Here is an 18360-nt window from a genome sequence, read left to right as displayed (position 1 = left end):
ATGTTGAAAATATGGTAATCTGAGCTGTAATGTTAGCTAGCTCAGTGGCACTCGGTGAGCTAGCATTAGATGCAGTCCATTAGAAAGAAAATAGTTCCTACATGAAACTGCTCACAACAAGGTCTGTGGATTATCTTGAGTAACCAGGTCATGATTTTTGGAAAGAGACATTGCTGTTGAGTTTTTCCAAGTATTTTTTTGGCGCTGTAAGCACCACAAGCCGACTACCATCTGGTTCTATGATATTCAAGAGAAGGCAGACATCTCTAAGGCCGATATCTCCAACACTCGGCAACTCACACCAAAATAGTCTAGACTGATAAATAACACTGCAGATAAGAGGGGAAAAATGTGTATTTTCGATTTTGTCGTTTACTGTCCCTTTAAGCAACAGAAATGGGAATAAAGAAACTGCGTCCTGCCAGCAAACTGTCACATCTGCTCCTTGTCACTTCCATCCAGCAGGCTGTAAACTGCAGTTACGAGTGTTGGGGAAAAACAAAAATCGCTGTCAAATCAGCTTCAGCCTCTTAACTCAGTCATTATGTGACAAACAATTTAGCTCCGAACTTAACATTAACCACCAGCGACTCAATATGAATCACATTTGCATAAATGCCTCCCACACATGCACAAATTGCTTATCTCTTGAAGCGCGAGGCAGCTAAAGTAAACCTTGAGACTGAATGAAGCGCATGAATGAGACTCTGCCATCACCTTGCTTGGCAGCTCACAAAAGAAACACTCATTAAAAGCAATTTGTTCAGCGCGGCTGTCACATTTTTGACCAATCCAAATTTAAAGACATTAAAGGCTTATCAAGTGCTCTCGTCTTTTTCCCTTCAGGGAGTTAATTGGTCCCAGATGAGCACTGCTGTTGCTTTATTGCTTCATGTCTTTATAGGAAGACAGTCTTGACATTGGCCAGTTCCCATGGGCGAGGAAGAGAATCCATACATTGATAACCACAACCTGAGCGCTTTATCATTTAACAGCTGGTAAAAGACTCCTGGAAGCTCATTCACATTACTGCAACCATGTTCTTCATGTTATGTCCTGGAGAGAGTAAATAAGCTCAGACCGACAGCTTTTGTTCCCAATATATAACTTTATTTAAAATATTGTTACAATTTATTACTCTACACAACATTTTCAAACCTTTTTTCTTTTTCTTATATTGGTTAGTAAACCTTCATGTTTTTTCTTTTTTCTTTTTAGATATAAAACGCTCCATTTTGTAGCCTAGTTCTGTATCAGGTGTTAATGTTTTTAGACACTGCTTCTCTTTTTAACAGCTTGTTTAATTGTGTAGTTAGCTAATCCTCCGTACAGCCGTTCCCCACGCACAAAATCAATGATCACCGCTGGCTCTAGCATTGTACACTTTCATTCCCCCAATCTTTATAATATCTGCTTAAATAAATAAAAGTTTTGAGTTGGAGAAACAAGAGTGCATTTTGTCCAAGAGATATTCTCTTTTCTTTTTAAAACAACTATTTACAGGTTATGCTGTAGACAGACAAACAAGGCTTAGGCTTTTAATTCATGTCACTGCCTATGGAAAAGCAGAAATTAATTACACAAAGGCTAACACTTTTTTAAAACTGCACTTAAATCCACCCCTCATGTTAGTTAAGGTAGGAACGAACCATCAGCTGAAATGGGAAAGCCAGCAGCTAGTGCCCTCTGTGCTGGGTGTGTGTTCCAGAGGTTGACGAACATCAAGTCTACACAAAAACGCTGACGATGAGACAAACGTAGCAGCTCTGTATGAACCAACAGTGTCGTAAATGCCACTTTGAATACTGGACTCTGAGCCTGAAATGCCGTAGAATTGGAACAAACAGAAAAGATCTTGCCCCTGCCACTGAATGACCTGAATCAGTGCTGATTTAGCTTCCAAACACTGATGTGTTACTATAGCAACAGCATCATTCAGATGAGCACTTCAGGGGCGATTGTGATGAACACAAACTTTCTGAGCCTCACACGCAGTCCACACACAGACAAGTTCATGTTTTATTCTACTGCCACCGTGTTTGCGGCACCAGCCAACATTCTGTTATCTGTTCAGTCCGCCGTGAAATTTAATCCTCTTTCTGTAAATAATCATTCACTTACAAGCCAAAGTCGCCAGCATCACACACACAAACACAGGTGCCCCACAGCACAGCGTACACTGACGAACAAACACAGGCCGACCATAGATAGATGTGCTTCTCAACATTCCTGTCATCCCTCTGCTTTCACCTAAACACTGTTACAATGACATTTATCTCAACTGATGGCAGAAACGGACGACAACTGACAGTATGCGCACCTGCCTGTGACCGAGTGGAAGATGGCACCTGGCACAGACGAGACGAACCAAAACACAGATATAGAAAAACAGCAGCTTTCTAAAAGCCTATTCACAGCAGCATGAGCCACGGGGACAGAGAACAAACATCAAACACAAAAAAACCCCAAAACACTGCTTTGAATACATTATTGGGAGGAGTGAGTCAGTTGGCTGACAGGAATAAAAGGAACAGAGGCTGCACTGAGCGTGTTGAGCCAACGTGGTGCTGCCACGGCAACCACATCCCCCTGTGATGATGGGAGACCAACCTGGAGAGAGTAAGAGCGGAGGACAGAGAGGCCAACACACACAGTCACACCACCTCTATCTGCCTCTCCCTCTACATCTTATAAAGAGAGAAAAACATCATCATGGTTGAACAGCTCCAATTCTTATGTCATCCATCTCTAAATTGGCTATTACTCTGGCTGTCAAAATGACCATCCAGCAATCTGCACATTGCAGTTTCTCTCACAATTCAGCTACCTTTGATGTGTGTGCAAAACACAGGTATGTATTGCTATAGGCTGTTGTATAACAACTGCATGACAAATGAAATATTTTGTAATGTTACACAGTTTTGTTAAACTGTTGAGACAGAGTAGCAGGGAGACAGGGATGTGTGTGTGTGTGTGTGTGTGTGTGTTTGATACTGAAAAAGCATTCGAGCGGCTGTGAGTGTTAGACAATAGGAGACGCCTACCATTTGTCTCCATCTGTCTGGTGTCTCTGCTGTCGTACCGATACAAAACCCCATCTTCATTTGCTGGCTCTCACACCGACAGCTCATCAGACACATCCAATCAGAGCCTAAAAGCTTATCAGCAATGTCAATGATAAACATAGAGGACACACACACACACACACACACACGCAAGCAAGCATGCTCCAAGGTAACTGACTGAAAGCAAATTATGACTAAACCTAGGCATGAATTAAACATTTAATTGACCCCAAAGCTATTCTCTACTGTAAAAAAAAATCTTTTAACTCAAGTGGGACTTGAATTTGTGCTCTAAAGTCAGTGTGAACAAAAAACCCCACCAACATCACTCACAGTTTCAGGTTTTTGGTCACTGCCAGACAGCGAGTGAAGCTCAAGAATGAGTCAGTCATGAATCAGCCGAGATAAATTACTATCCATTAGTGGGATAAGCAACACTCTGTCGCATTCAGGTGGAATCAATACATTTGCGCACGCTGTCTCCATTCAGAAATATTTTCCGTCAGCATGGAAACCTTTCTATACACTTAGAGTGAGACAAAACTGTTTGCATCAACAAAGAGAAAAAAGAAAAAACAATTATCTCTGTGTGCTCTAAACACAAAAAACCTGTGTAAAATGTAAAACTGTCACGTGATCATATGTCATGTGCGTACACACATAACTAATACTGTACCAGTTTAGACGGAGCAAGAGGCAGACAGCTGCCTGCATTGCCATGTATGCTGACGGCTGCAGTTGCAGTCACACAACTTTACGCACCATCTACTCTCTCTGCAACACACACATACACACACCATCTGTCCTCCTGATGTGGTTAATGGACAAACTGCAGAGGAGTGATACTTTTGGGTGAGTTACAGAGCCCGAGGGATCACTCTTTAAGAAGCTCTGAGAAGATTTCTATTCCTGCTCAAAGCCTGCAAATAAACCTGTCTTACACTCTGCTGCCCTCTGCTGCCTGTTCGAAAAGCTGCAGCTCGACAGACGACACTTGTCCTGTCTTTATAGTCACAATCTGTCGGTTAGAGCACATGCCATTTTGAAAACATTTGGCCCGTCAACCTTTTGATCAAGAGATCATCCTCGCACAGAGCTGAAGATGAGAATGCATCTTCCTAAATCACAATACACACTTGTGAGGGGGATAAATACACAGACATTATAGGCAGGCTGCCAACAGACGCCGTTTTGAAGTCGTGTGGGTTACACCAGAGGACAAGGTGAAAAATTGAGTTTGGTTAGAGCAGCTCGAATGCAATTCAGTTAGTGTTTTGTCGTATTAGATCAAGAAACAAATTATTATAGCTCTTATATTAATCTATATTTTATCAGAAGATTGTTAAACATACACAATTATGAACATATCCATCTTCAGTTGTTACATTTGTGTCGCCTACGTTTTCTGACACAGACAGAATACCTCTGACCTTACAGATAGAAAACAGCATTTTGTGTTAATGTCTATCATCAGTATAAAGTGTGGTTTTGCTTTCTGTTAAGAAGTGAAAACCCCATTATTATGTATCTTTCCATTTCATCTCTATCAGCTCAGCTCAGCTCAGCAGACGAGGGCCACGCTGAAGGGTTGGGGTCGAGCAGATAGTGTTGGACAATCCTATCCCTCTTGCAGCCTCCTCATCAAGTGGCGATTCATTGAGAAGCCCCCTTTGCGGCGGCGCTGCATTGACCCTGATCGGTCACACACTGAATGTATGTGTCACATCTCAACCAGTGGCGAGAATTTGCTTGTGTCCAGCCTCACATCACAGGGCAGATGTATGGAGGAAAACAACAGACACGCTATGGAGATCTAGTAAATGACATGAGAGTTGGCTTTTGTTTATCTTCCTTCATTGCTCTTCTTGCTGTGTGCATCCCTGGGGTCGGTTAAGTGTGGCTATTCCAGTTTCCCAATTCGGTCACTTCCCGTTTGTTTTCAGGGACATGGATCGCCTCAGTCTGTCACTCAGTTCTGTGTTTGTCGATGGGCGCTCTCTGGGGTGGCTGTGATGATGCGAGTGGACCAGTTCTAGTTCGAGGGATGAAATATGATTTTAGGAAGTTGCAATCTCTCCCCCTAGGTGGCGCCATCCCTTCTGCTGTGTCTCCAGAGGAGGCAGATACTCTGGAACACAGAGAGACGGTTCAGGGAACAACTCTGAATGACAGGCTTTTTCTTTCCTGCATGCCATGTGACTTACGAAAATGCTGCCACAACACAACACAGATCAGTCAGTCAGCGTCTGAGCAACAGCATCACCAACCTTGCTGAACTTTCACTGTGCTGAGTGATTATAAGTCTGTGTGTGCTGAATGTTGAAGCCCTCGCTCAATATCTGGATGTCCTCAGCCTTCTCAGTCCTTAGCTACAAAGTATCTGTCTCTGTTCTTGTAACTTGCTCACTTATCTTCATGCCTTGCAGCTGCTTGTCCAAATACTTGTATAGCTTGTCTTGTGCTGCCTCACATGGGACAAATAGTTTCGACTTCCTTCTCGTGTGGTTCTCTTGGAGATGGCCCTGATAGCGAGTCACATGTCTATACATCTGTCTGTTCTGAATACCTTTGTCAATGTGTCACAAATACACAAGTATATGTCTTCTTACGGTGCTCGCCAGAGGAGAATTTACTCTCTTCTTACTTAAATACACTGTGAAACTCTGGCAAACTGTCTTTAAAATGCAGCCTTTACTCTGCTTTGTACTTTCCCCTCGACTTTGTTCAGTTCCTTTTAATGCAATAGAAGCTGCACAAGAGAGATAATAAAACAACACAAGCGTATCTGAAAGCACCCTTTTAGGGCCGGTTGTAATTTAATGTCACTGAACTGAAGTTACTTATGAACTAGTAAAACGTTCACATAGTGTATATTTTTGCCTGTAATAAAAGACAGCATACTTGAAATCCTCTCCCTGCCCTTGCCCTTTTAGTTTTTGTCAGATTTTTTTGCATAATTCATGGTGCTTGATGGGTGCTGTCATTCAAAGCACCACTCAGGACCTCATCTGAATACACATTTCTTCATAATGTGCCCTAGATAAAATCTAGCCTCTTACCCTTCAGTGTTGGTGCTTTGTTAAATCAACTGTGACAATGTTATCACTTTGTAGTTAGGATAAAAACAATTAAAAAAGCTTGCTGCTTACCATTGTTACTGCAGTTTTTGTTGTCTTTGTCAGATGTTTCTTCCTCCACCTGACAGCACAGAAATCAATAATTGTAAGCAACAGCCTGAGGAAAACATCTACGGGGTTTTATTGTATTTGTAAAGAAAAATGTACAAATAAGCCACGGTTAGAATTTAGAACTTGGCACAGAGTCGTGTACTTCCCACAATGAAATAGGAAAGGAGTTGTCCTTACCTGTTTCCTCCACTTCAGCTCACAAAAGACCCGCTCAAAGCACTCATGCATGTAGTTAAACTGGGAGAAAAGCAAACAGAATTGATATTCAGCCCTCCAATACAGCACAAGTTACAGCGCAAAGTTTTTGCTTTTTACCACTGCTTCATATTATTACATGTGAAGGAAACTGGGATGACTTTCAAAGCTACAGTACATAACTTCCTTTTAGCAAAAATGACAAAGCTTTTTATAGATGTCACTTTATCTTAACAGTTGTACATGAGGCAGATCATCTGTGGAAAAAAAGAAATCCTCCTCTGTCTTCTCATTGTGCTCCTGGTGGCATTTGCAAGAATCCCAGCCAATCAGAGCTGAGGAATCTCTCTAACGCAGCTGTCAATCATGTCAATCACTGCTCGTTAACTGTCAGACTAGGCAGCACTGATCAAATATGAATCAAGATATTGCAATGCCTATTTCTTACCTCAAATGCTTTTAGAAACACATTTTAGTGTACTGTTTAGCTGTAAGATGACAAAGTTGGTCCGGCCCATGGATGGTGCTTTGCTCACTTTCTCATTTCACAGCTTAACAGTACACTAATATATGTTTCTAAAAACACTTGAGGTGAGAAATAGGCAATGCAGCAACAGAATCTTGGTTGATATTTGATCAGTGCTGCCTAGTTTGACAGTTTGAGTGCAGTTCATGAGCAGCACAACAAGACTGACAGGTGCTTTCTCTGAAATTACCTGTGATTGCCAAGTCTCCCATCATGGACTAGATTTTCTAAAGCCTGAAAACAGAGCCAAGAGGAGGTACAGAAGGCTACTGCTCTATCAGACCACTTGAATTACAACATGCTTGAAGTTTATGATGAACTTTTTTGCCAAGTGACGGCAAAATTAAACTGCCTGCTTGAGCTTTAAATCATATCTATCTATCTATTTATCTATCTATCTATCTATCTATCTATCTATCGTTCCACTAAAAATATCACAACATTTGTCACCCCAAAGCTGCTAATTCCACAGACATTAGTGAATAAATACATTAACACAATAGAGAACCTGCACAGTGCAGTCAAACAGACGTGTAGTTGTGTGCACACTCACATATGGAGTGAAGATCTTGACCCAGCGAGGTTTCTTTTCTCCTCTGGCGTATTCAAAGCAGAAAGCCATCCCCTCCTCATCAGTGTCCCAACGCTGCATTTCCCCCCACTCAAAAGCTATCACCTGGTTCTGAGGGAGAGAGTTTACAGTAGGTAAGCCCCGTGTATACATAGGCATAAAAGTGTTTAGCTTAACAATTATTTATTTTTTACACTTTTTTAAAAATCAAAGTAGGCAAGACAAGGCAATTCTTTTATAAAGCACACTTCGTACACAAAGGTAGGTTCAAGGTACCGGACAAACAAGTTAAAACACAGTACAAAAGAACAATTCAAAGTTAAAACAACACAATTTGAAGTTAAAATTAGACTTGCACCGATTACAATTTTTTGGGCCGATCCCGATTTCAGATTTGCAGAGTGTTTGGACGGCCGATTCCGATTTTGGCCAATTCCGATTTCATTTTTTTCGAACCACTTTGCAGCACACATGATATTGCAATATTTTCTATCTTTCCTTTATTAGAACATTTTAACCAAGATACAACCAACTTTTCGATAATCATCTCAAACAAACAAACAAAAACAGTGACACAGGTTAAGAAACATTTTCCATTCCTTTTTGCTCAAATATAATGAAAAATTCACACAGGTCTTCACATCTACAAAGTGCAGTGTTATGGACATTCTCGTTTCAACAACTAGAAAAAAGGTGCACATTCTTTGGCACGCAGACACGTGCCTCATCAGTTTCAAGCGGCACAGTGCAACAGTGAGAACACTTTCTCCTTCTCTCTTTTGATGTGTGTGCCTGAATGATTAAGGTGAGAAGCCGCCCATGTTTCACTTCCTCACATCGCCCAAGCCGTGAGTTGCACATGAGCGTGTGTGTGCACTGCTGATGTTACACGATGTCAATCATGCGGCGCGGCAGGAATTCGACCGGCGTTTTAAATCGGCATATTTTAGAGTGACCGGCCGGTCGCAGGTCATGGACGATGACGTGAAAATCGGCCCAATTCCAAGCACTGCCGATTAATCGGTGCAAGTCTAGTTAAAATGATACAATCTGAATAAAAAACAAGACACATGCGTAAAAAAATAGCAAAAATAACTTACAAGATTTAAAATTGTAAAAATAATGTAACGATAATAAGACACTGGGTTTTAAAAGCACTTATGTATTTACGGCCAACTCCATATAGAGCTTTATAAATAAAAAAACGAACCTTAAATTCAATTCTGTGGCTTACTGGCAACCACTGTGGAGCTTTAAGAACTGAAAACTAGGAAAGACAAACACTCACCTCCAGTGTGCCGTCCTCGGTACAAGCGTGCAGCTTGAAGTGATGGATGCTGATAGCTGTGATGACATGTCCCTTCCTCCTCGAGTCACAGGAGCAGTGGGGGAACACCACCTCATTGTAGCCCTCGCATGTTCGCAACAAACTCAGGTACTAACACAGTATTACAGAACACACATATCAGTCACCAACACTGTGAGTAACCAGATTATGGCAATCTAAATAAATCTGTTAACTTACAAGTGTAACTTTTCATTTTGTAACAGAAGAAGGTTTGCAGTTATGTTCACTTTGACTCAGAATCTGGACAAAATTGTTTTGGTTGCAAGATGCATACCTATCAGTAATAATCACTACTTATATTCCACTACATTGCAATATCCCTACATCTCTTTCATACAAATAAAGGCTTTTTTGAGATACAAATAAGGGTGCATGGTAACTAAATACTTCTGGTACTCCGCCTGGTTCTTTTTAGTCCTTGATCCCGATGAAGCACATGTTCTTGTTTGCATGAACATTTTTTATATCATACACAGCCTTACACTTAGAAATGTTGTGCTGGGTGGCTGCATAGCTGTCAATGTAGTCTAAATTTACACAGAGAAGCCCTCTCACTCACACATGCCACTTCCATTTAATGTTCAACAAGCATCAATATTAACTCGGTGGCTTTATCTCTGTTCACGCCACAGAGGGCTGCCTTCTGAGGTGTGAAAGGGTTTCTGACTTTTCTGTCCATTTCTATTTGGTAACATTTTGGTGATGGCTCTGGTCAGCAAGCAAAAAGTGTAGTCATCCCAATCCCCTCCCCGAACAAAGAGTGGTCTGTGGGACTGACCGTGGCCATCTTGCGCTGCTCTGCCAGCTTCTGCAGCTGGTAGGATTTGTCCTCTGTTTTTATGAATCCCTTCTTCACATCTTCCAATGCCTGGACAGACAGGGGGTGGGGTGGATGGAGGGTTGGGGTGGTAGGAAGAGATACAACACCATTTATTATTTGAGGTCACTGCACAAAAATGATTATCCATTAAAAACATTTAGCAAGAAGATAACCTGCCTCAAGTAACCAATGACAACAATAACCTCTTGTGTGCATTTTAAAGTGGCTACAATCCATATCACTGTGATAACAACGTATCAAATGACATTGTGAGACAGGTTACTCATCGTGATGAACCTGCATGGAATTATCATTGGAATCTGAAGCTCCCTTCAGCTTTACAGACCTCTAGAGCAAGATGAAGCTCATTGTTTTGATGACTTTAGTGGTGGAAAATGTTGTAACGGGTCACTGCTGAACCTAACATGCCTAAAATGCTTCAGGGAGTGACCTTTATTGGTCAGCGGACAGCCTGTAGGCTGCTGCTGCTGCTATGGTTATTTTTAGTGCATTTGCATTAGAGGATTATTTTTCCAGTCCACACTTCAAACTTCAAAATTGTGGTTAAAGTTTTGCTAGCTTGTAGATTATCATGGTTCTCTGTGGAGCTGTCACAGTGGAGGGAATTCCTCCTGCAGTGATTAAGTTGGCTCAACAATGCAATACGCAGTATTAGCAACACTTTTTGTTTGTTTATATTTTTGCAAATTACATAATTCATCCTTCTAAATTATCAGGAGATGTCTGATGGAAAGGTAAAGCTGTGAAAATATTCTAAAAATATAGTTTACACTTAAACTGACAGATTTTTTTAGGTGTGCTTTTTATAGGTGGCTAAAAAATGACCAATTAAGGCAGTGTTTGCTCAGCACTGTTCCATTTCATGTACGTGACACGGGAGTTTTCTCCGTGGAAGTTACTGAAAACAAACATTGAGATTTGGTCTATAAATATGCTTCACTGTTAGGCTATTATTAGGTAAAATGTTGCTTCTTAAATGCAAAGATGACACAGTTTTAGAAAACTGAAAAAAAAAAAAAAAAAAAAGATAATACTTATTCATTGTTGAATGTAGAACACAGAGGGGCAATGAGGCAAAATAACAGGTGCAGCATTTTTTTGGTGCTGTGTCTCTGCTTGATAAGTCCCCAACTCACCTGAGCGCTGTGGGGGTACACGCCCACAAAGCCCCTCTACTTCTGTATGAGCCTTGGGAACCACTAAGCCAGATTTTGCTTGTTTGTAAAAGCATGTTTAGCGTTTAGTTTGGCAGTCTTGAGATACTATATAATCATGTTGTGTTTAATGTCTTGAAAAGGATAAAATAACAGAGATGCATTGACTGTCTGTGTAAAGGGGATTTTTTTTAACTGTAGGAATAATTAACCAGACGGGGAACTGAACGATTCTGAGACTAGTATCAGTAGTTAGGAGTAACAGAGTAGAGTAATTAAGTCAATTTCTTCCATTATGGCAGAAATTATCCATGACCAAAAATGCTGAAGCCTCCAACATGTTTCAACAGTTTCAGCTCAGGGAGGAGTATATAAACTCTTGAAGTAAAAAAAAAAACCCAGAGGACCACATTTTGTGCTGAGTTCCCTTAAACCCATGGCAAGTGGGATTCAATTATTGTTATTACCTGGTGAAAGCAATAGTGCAGTGCCAGCGGGTTGTCTCTCAGCAACTCCTCCTCCTGGAAGCTGAACAACCATTTGCGGAGCGCCAAGCAAGTCCCCGGCACTGCCGACGTGTAATTCTGCACATAAAGCTTGTGGGGAAACTCATTAGGCGCCAGCTTCCGCACTGCAACAAACAACAGAGAGAAGGACAGGGATGTGGAGGGGGATGAGAAGACGAGGGGGTATGTTTAGTCATTAGAAAATAATTAATTCTAGTCTGTGCTAAATTACCTGTCCTTGCTGTCCAGGACTGCACATCCCTAGGCCCTATGAACTATACTCACCAGTGGGACGATGATACGGGGCTTTATTTAGAAAAAGGAGTGGCCATGTGATGAAGACATAATTCAGAGCGCCTTTAAATTAAACACATGGGAACCATGATTTCCCTGTGAAACACTAATGACCATCAGTACTCACCAAACGAGTGGTTGATGACTTCAAAAAGGGCAAAGTAGCTCGCCATAATACTGTCCATTCCAACCTTCATCACTAATGCCTACAGGAAGAGCAATACAGAGTCAGTTATGTAAGAAAAACACTGTTTGACAATTTCTATTGCACCACGTAAGTGTATCTTTCATAAAATGAATTCCCCTTCATACGTTCCACACCTATGGAGTTTTTGCCTGGAGACATCATTTGATTTAGCATTTCTCAGTGTCCTAATTCTGACTTAGAACTGAATGCAAAGCCTGACTGAGATGTCAAAAAAAATAGTCCAATAAACTTTACGTCATAAGTGTATGATGGCATCATTGCAGCAGATCAGAATCAGACACACTTTATTGATCCCGGGGGGAAATTGTGGATGCCTTGTGTTCTTACCTGGTACACCTGGTCTGTGGTGCTGTTCTTGCGGACTCTGACAGAGATGGTGGTCTTGTCTGGCAGAGCTATCCGCAGTTCTACATCTGTCACTCCATTGTAGTTCTGCACAGCGGAGCAACACATGATGAGAACAGCTGTGGAGCTGCATTAACTCGTGTGGATTAACAAACAGGTATGTGCCTGGTTGTTTCACTGTGCGTGCATATGTGTGTTTTGAATTATTTATAATTATTTCTGGGTTATAAATAACAGAAACAAACAAGATATTACTAAAACAGAACTTTTTGTGTGTTAGAAGTCGGACAGTAACACTCCTATTTGTGTTTCTTTACGAGCTGGATGAAGTCAGTGTTACTGTGTTTGTCCCCTGATGCTGTCATTCCTCAAAACACTAGAAAAGCAATACAATTAATGGTTTAATTGTTTTGGCTCTCCCAAACTCCATGCTGGCGGACATCATGGACAGACAGCTACTTTGAAGCAATTAAACCCAAATGCCATATCTGCTGATGAAAGCCTACTTTTTTTACATCCAAAACTAAAGGATGTTGAATAGCTATATTCATAATTTCATTATCAGTTTAGAAATCCTCTAGATAGGCTCAAAATCAGATACGGGATATCAGATACACAAATCTCTAACCACGCAATCTTTTAGAAAAGTACAAATGAAACACTGAATTTTAGAAAGCATGGTATAATAAACAAAGTACTGTGATGCTGTGCAGATTCCCTGGCTTACAAGACAAAAGTTGTACATCTTGTGCAACCAAAAACCCAAACCTACAACTACAACAAGTTCAGAATCAAAACATTTACACAGAAATGGCTACATCCAAAATCCAGTGTAGTCCATATCAGAAAGATAATAAACGAAATCCATACCTCATCTGATTCAGACAGAAACTCCTGCATGATGTCACTCTCTCCAATCACCCGCACAGAGCAAACTAGAGACAAATAGAAGCAGAGAGAGAAAGAGGGGAAGATCAAAGTTAATCAAATAAACAAAGGACAGCTAAATGTCACTTTGTCTGCAACCTGTGTTCGGATTTACAATATTTCTGTGCATGGTGGAGAATTGATCACAGCCAGTGCTTGGCCTATTTTCTATCCTAACGATTTTTAATTTTTGGCATGTACATATTAAATTATTCCTTTTTCTCATTTGTATGGCTATTACGGATTTTGATGGGTCTAAATAGCTCGTCATACTTGAATGTCAGCCTTTGAAAATGGAGCTGTAATTCTTTAAAACAACATGCAGACTGGTAACAGGAAAACCTTCTGTTTTTGCCCATGTTGAAAACCAACACACAATAGGCTTTATACGGCAGTGACCTTTCCATATCAGCCTACCTCGCTCGAGATACTCCTCCAGGCCTCTACGCCGAGCGTCCAGCTGCTGTTCAGACAGGGAGAAGGGCCATTTACCGGGAAGCTTCGGGAAGTTGAAGTTGGAAAACTCCCTCTTTAGGTTCTGGTGAAGGATGGCAAACTCCCGGTAGCGCTTTGAGCACATCTGTCTACCTGACATGTACACGTTGTACACCTATGGTCATTGAGATGATGACAGGACAGACCGTAGTGCATTAGAGTAGGGAAAAAAATAAAATAAAGACAGAAAAAATAACAATAATAAAAATAAACATAAAGGAAAAGCTCGGATGCAGAGATTTTTTAATGCACTGCAGAGTTTCTCAATTGTCAAGCATATACATCAGGTTGATATCAATTACTTTAATGTACTTAAAGTGTACAATCAAGAATTACAGGTTTTAAAATACCGCCATAGGAAAAAAAAAAAAAAGACATTTTGAGGCGCAGCTACAAGAAAGGAAAGAGTGAGGTGATGTGTCAGATTAGTACTCACCACAAACCTCTCCGAGTGCTGCTCTACATGTTTGTATGTTGGAATGGAAATGGGCACTGCCTGCTTGTCACTGTAATCATAGTTGGGTTGGACATCTTCCCCTCCCTCCAATCCATCAGCCTCCTGAGCTGGAACAGACAGCACAGCCAGAACCAGCTCCTTCTCCCCTGCACGGATCAGGTCCACCACCTGCTTATGGGTGGCACCTTCCACGCTCACCCCATTACTGGAGGGAAAGCAAGAGAAAGGTGGAGGAAGATGGGGGGGAAAGAGAGAAAGGAAGTCAGCCAAGAGTTTTAAATGCAGATGATTCAACTCTCTAAATACAACAGACAAACTGTGACTGTTATTAAATTATTTCAAAATGCATCTCTGGTGAAACTAATAATTAGGAATGTACCTATCCAACTATTTCTCTCCTGATACCGATCTCAATACCTCTCCCACAGTTAAAATCTGTAAAGGAATTACTTTTATGTGAGGTAGTCAACATGAGGCCACAAATAGCTGCGGCACTAAAGGCTGATGCTGCGTTCAAATGGAATCATGCAGACGGTTGACAGCAGATGGAAAACAGCTTTTGGACAGCATGGGAAAAGCAAACAGTCTGAATGAATGACAGGACGCTTAAGTAAAACATGCATGACAGTATGTAGCAGTGGGGATGTCGTAATGTTTACAAAGCACAGAGAAGAATATATTAAATAAAATAAATCTCGTAATATCCAGTAACTGTCCTGATCGACCATGTTTTCTTCTTGTGTGAGGGAGCCACGTAACATCCTGTTGAAAATTTAGTCACAGAGGACGGCAAACAAATTAAAATATTTTAACTCTGGATGGCAACGTGGTCTACTGTTACTGTCGTCTGTATTCTTTGACGGCTTTATCTAATTCAACCATCCTCCTCTCATCCACTAAAAGTTGTCTGCCAGCTGTAACTGAATGAATGCAATGAATAGTGTAACAATGCATTTTTATAATGACTCTCATAAAGACACTATTTGTTGTTACAAAGATTAATCGATCCACTTAATAAGGTCAGTATTGCATCCCTAAATATAACAATAACGCCACACTCGTCTCAGATCTGCACATCATAATTATATAATGTTTTACTAATGCTGCAAATAAGCATCCTGTTCTTTTTCCTATTATGGTATGTGGTAAGGTCAGCGCATTTTGTCCTCCGTTGATGAACACAATGTTGGTGCTGAGTAACCAGGTCAGCTCTAATGTCTCCCTTTCCTTTGGTGCCGTGAGACACCTCCCCTCTTGGCTTTGCTGAGGCCAGATGGCACAAGCATCAGGTGTCTCTGCTAATCTTCCTATGAGAAACAGCGGGACAGACACAGGAGAGGAGCGAGCAAGCAAGAGTGCAAGCATAGGTCTGTTCAATATACGCCATGTCTCTATATAGCATCATGGATCAAAGAGGGAAAAAGTCAGACAGACAATGAGAGGGTAGTGGAAAATCAAGTTAAGAATGGGAGAGGGAATGCTTCCTTATTATAGGCAAAGAGAGAGTTGTTTAACTGGACAGCAAAACTGGGAGCAGAAGGTGACCAAAAAGATGGAGATAAAAGGAGAAGTTTTAATCTCAACACTAATCTAATCGCATCATCCTCTTATTAGGCAAAACAGAAGCAGAGCCATGCCAGAAAGGTGTCTCAGCTCTAGCAAAGACGGCTGGTAGAATGTGAACTAGACTAAGTGAATGTGTAGTGAATATGTTTTGATGTCATTGTGGAATCAATAATTGTTCATTAACAAGCAATTAATCCACTTATAACCAACCACTAAGCCTTATTAAACCTCCAGACCTCCTGCCCATATTAGGGCTGCACAATTAATTTGAATACTATCAAAATCACAATATGGTCAAGTGCAACATCCAAACCTCAGGAACTGCAATTTTCTGATGTGTCACAACATACTATTATAAATGAAGTACTGTGGTGCTACTGAGATGTCCCAGCTTACAAATCATATTCTTGTTTGGTACAGGCCCTAGCAAAAAACACATCATTATCATTTTCTATTATTTTCAGTGAAAATGAAATGCAAAAATGTCCATTCCCACTAAAATGGTCACCCATCTTGCAATTGCAGTATTTGTTAAAATAATCGCAATTGCTGCCCTAAAACGTATGCAAGAGCACAGCAAGTTAATTTTTTCTTGGAAAACTCTGATGTTCTGCACAAACTATGCTCAGACAGCAGTCAACAGTCAGTCAAGAAATACCACAGGTCAACTGGTTATCACCAGTGAAGCAGCATTGTTCCCTTTCCTTGTTCATAAACCTATGAAGTAAAATGCTGACATATGACATACTTGACCCAGATGATTCCTATGAGTTTTTGCAAAATGGTCAAGCTGGTTAATAAGTCACATGATGCATGCTGGTGCTGTCACATGACTGGAGAGAGACTTAGCAGTTAAAATGGAGAAAACACAGGTTGGGTGAAACCTTTCTGATGCCTCAGCAAGCAGAAGTAAACCAGTGTTCCTTGTTTACAGTTTCTCTTCTCCCTTTTTCTAAGTTTAGCTATAGTCAAGTCACAATAATACCAAACTTGTTTTCACTGCTCGTATCCTGAAGTTGAAGCATATGCTTGGCCACACATACACAGGGATTTCTAAGAAACATATATAACTATAGTGACTGTACATAATTATTTGCTATGAACATGTAATTCATTTTACAGTTTCCAGTATTTACCCTGTATTAAGGCCAAGTCTTACAACCATGGGAATATACTTATCGAGACTTGCTTTATTACAGATCTACCTGTCTGCGAATATGAACTGGAGATGACTCTTAAAACTGTACACATATGCCTCTAGAGAAAGCTAATATGCCCCTGACTTTTCCTGGGACAACAGAATGTGTTTGACAAAACAAAATCAACTTCTTCAAAGTGTCCAGGCTCAAGTCATGTATACTGTCAGCTGCTAGGAGAAGTTTGCCTCCAGAGCTTCCTGTCAGAAAGGGATTTCTTGGTTAATGTTAGGGGGAAAATTGTGTTCCTGAATAAAACGAACAGAGGCCCTGAAGACAAACGTCACCCATGTGCTGTATATCAAAGCGAATCAAGTAAGCTACATATATGAACAGACACAATTGACAGCACCTACAACCGTCCCATGTAAACAACATGCCTGGTGTGGAGGACAAACTGTCAAGCAGCCTACTAAACAAGACGCGCACACACTCACACGGTGTGATGCAGAATTTTAGCGACAACACTTCCGTCCACTGTCTTCGAGCAGGGTCAAAATACACAACTCTGCTTTTATGCGTATGACAATAAATGTAAACGAGACTGTCATTTAATTTACGTCTTTACAGCCACGTTAAAGCAGTCACGTCGCAAAGGGCTAGCTAAACAAGACGTTAGCTACCTGGCTCGCTCGTGAGCTAAAGCTAATCAACATGCACAGCCTGTAGTCCAACTTATGTAAGCTGGTTAGCTTACTAGTTAACTCACTAGCGTTAGCTTGGTGAAGCTACATCACCAAATGTTTAGTTATATACGTAAACCCTCAAAGTGTACAAATAACTAGTTGGCTAGGTAGAGAGCTAACTACTTTTGTTGTCAAAACAGACGGGTGACGTAGCATTATGCCTTTAAGACAGCTAATGTTAACACATGCTTCAAATTGGATCAACACGGGCTAAACTGGGTAGCTAGCCTTATTGCTAACTAACGGGCTATACTGTACGGACAGAAGCTGACTTACACTTCCAGGATCCTGTCACCCTTTGCTATCCCGGCTCGGTCTGCCGCACCTCCGGGTAAAACAGCGCTGACATGCTGAAGAGGAGCGTACAGTTCCCCGTTGATGCTCCGAAGCTGTCCTCCTTCGCTAACTTGACCGCGAACATTGAAACCATAGCCGGACTCCGACTTGACGATCCTCACCATCCGCGGACCTGACGTTACCATAACGCTAGCCGCGTTCTGGCCCGCGGTGCCCGCAGACGAACCGACAACCGGACCGTTACGGGATGCCGAAGGGAGCGCGGACCGAGTTTCATCGTCTCCTACATTCGCCATCTTATCCACAGGCCTTGGCCCCCCTTCCAGTCGGGGTCTTATCGTAAATTCAAAACAACACTCGAGCTCTGCCCCACAGTAACGTTAGCCCCACAGACCGACTCTGTTGTTGATAACCCGCCCCTCGGTAGCGTCACGAGACACGGCCACACAACGTGACCTCCCGGAGGCGTCACCGAAAGTCTGGGCTAGTTTACTA

General features: G+C 41.4%; 1 protein-coding gene across 1 annotated transcript; it reads right to left on the bottom strand.

Annotated features, from left to right (window-relative positions):
- Positions 1–1088: 1088 nt before the first annotated feature.
- Positions 1089–18274, bottom strand: snx27a (sorting nexin 27a). Its single transcript, XM_050034216.1, has 13 exons — positions 17845–18274; positions 14100–14325; positions 13586–13778; positions 13112–13176; positions 12224–12328; positions 11816–11894; positions 11356–11519; positions 9672–9761; positions 8834–8983; positions 7528–7656; positions 6431–6490; positions 6215–6263; positions 1089–5193 (listed from the first exon to the last, which is right to left on the bottom strand). The coding sequence occupies exons 1-13, from the start codon at positions 18159–18161 to the stop codon at positions 5123–5125; spliced, it is 1698 nt and encodes a 565-aa protein (XP_049890173.1). The 5' UTR covers positions 18162–18274; the 3' UTR covers positions 1089–5122.
- Between the last annotated feature and the right edge of the window lie 86 nt (positions 18275–18360).

Source organism: Epinephelus moara, chromosome 22 (genome assembly GCF_006386435.1).
Source record: "Epinephelus moara isolate mb chromosome 22, YSFRI_EMoa_1.0, whole genome shotgun sequence".
Classification (NCBI taxonomy): Eukaryota; Metazoa; Chordata; class Actinopteri; order Perciformes; family Serranidae; genus Epinephelus; species Epinephelus moara.
The sequence above is the reverse complement of the archived record's forward strand: the minus strand, read 5'-3'. Positions and strand labels throughout refer to the sequence as shown.

Bases quoted from the DNA above. Each gene is read 5' to 3' on its own strand.
- snx27a (XM_050034216.1), bottom strand. From the start codon at position 18,161: ATGGCGAATGTAGGAGACGATGAAACTCGGTCCGCGCTCCCTTCGGCA. The intron at 11,895-12,223 runs GTAAGAACACAA...CTCTTCCTGTAG, and splicing joins CCACAGACCAGGTGTACCAG to GCATTAGTGATGAAGGTTGG. The intron at 9,762-11,355 runs GTAATAACAATA...CTGTCTGTCCAG, and splicing joins TGCACTATTGCTTTCACCAG to GCATTGGAAGATGTGAAGAA.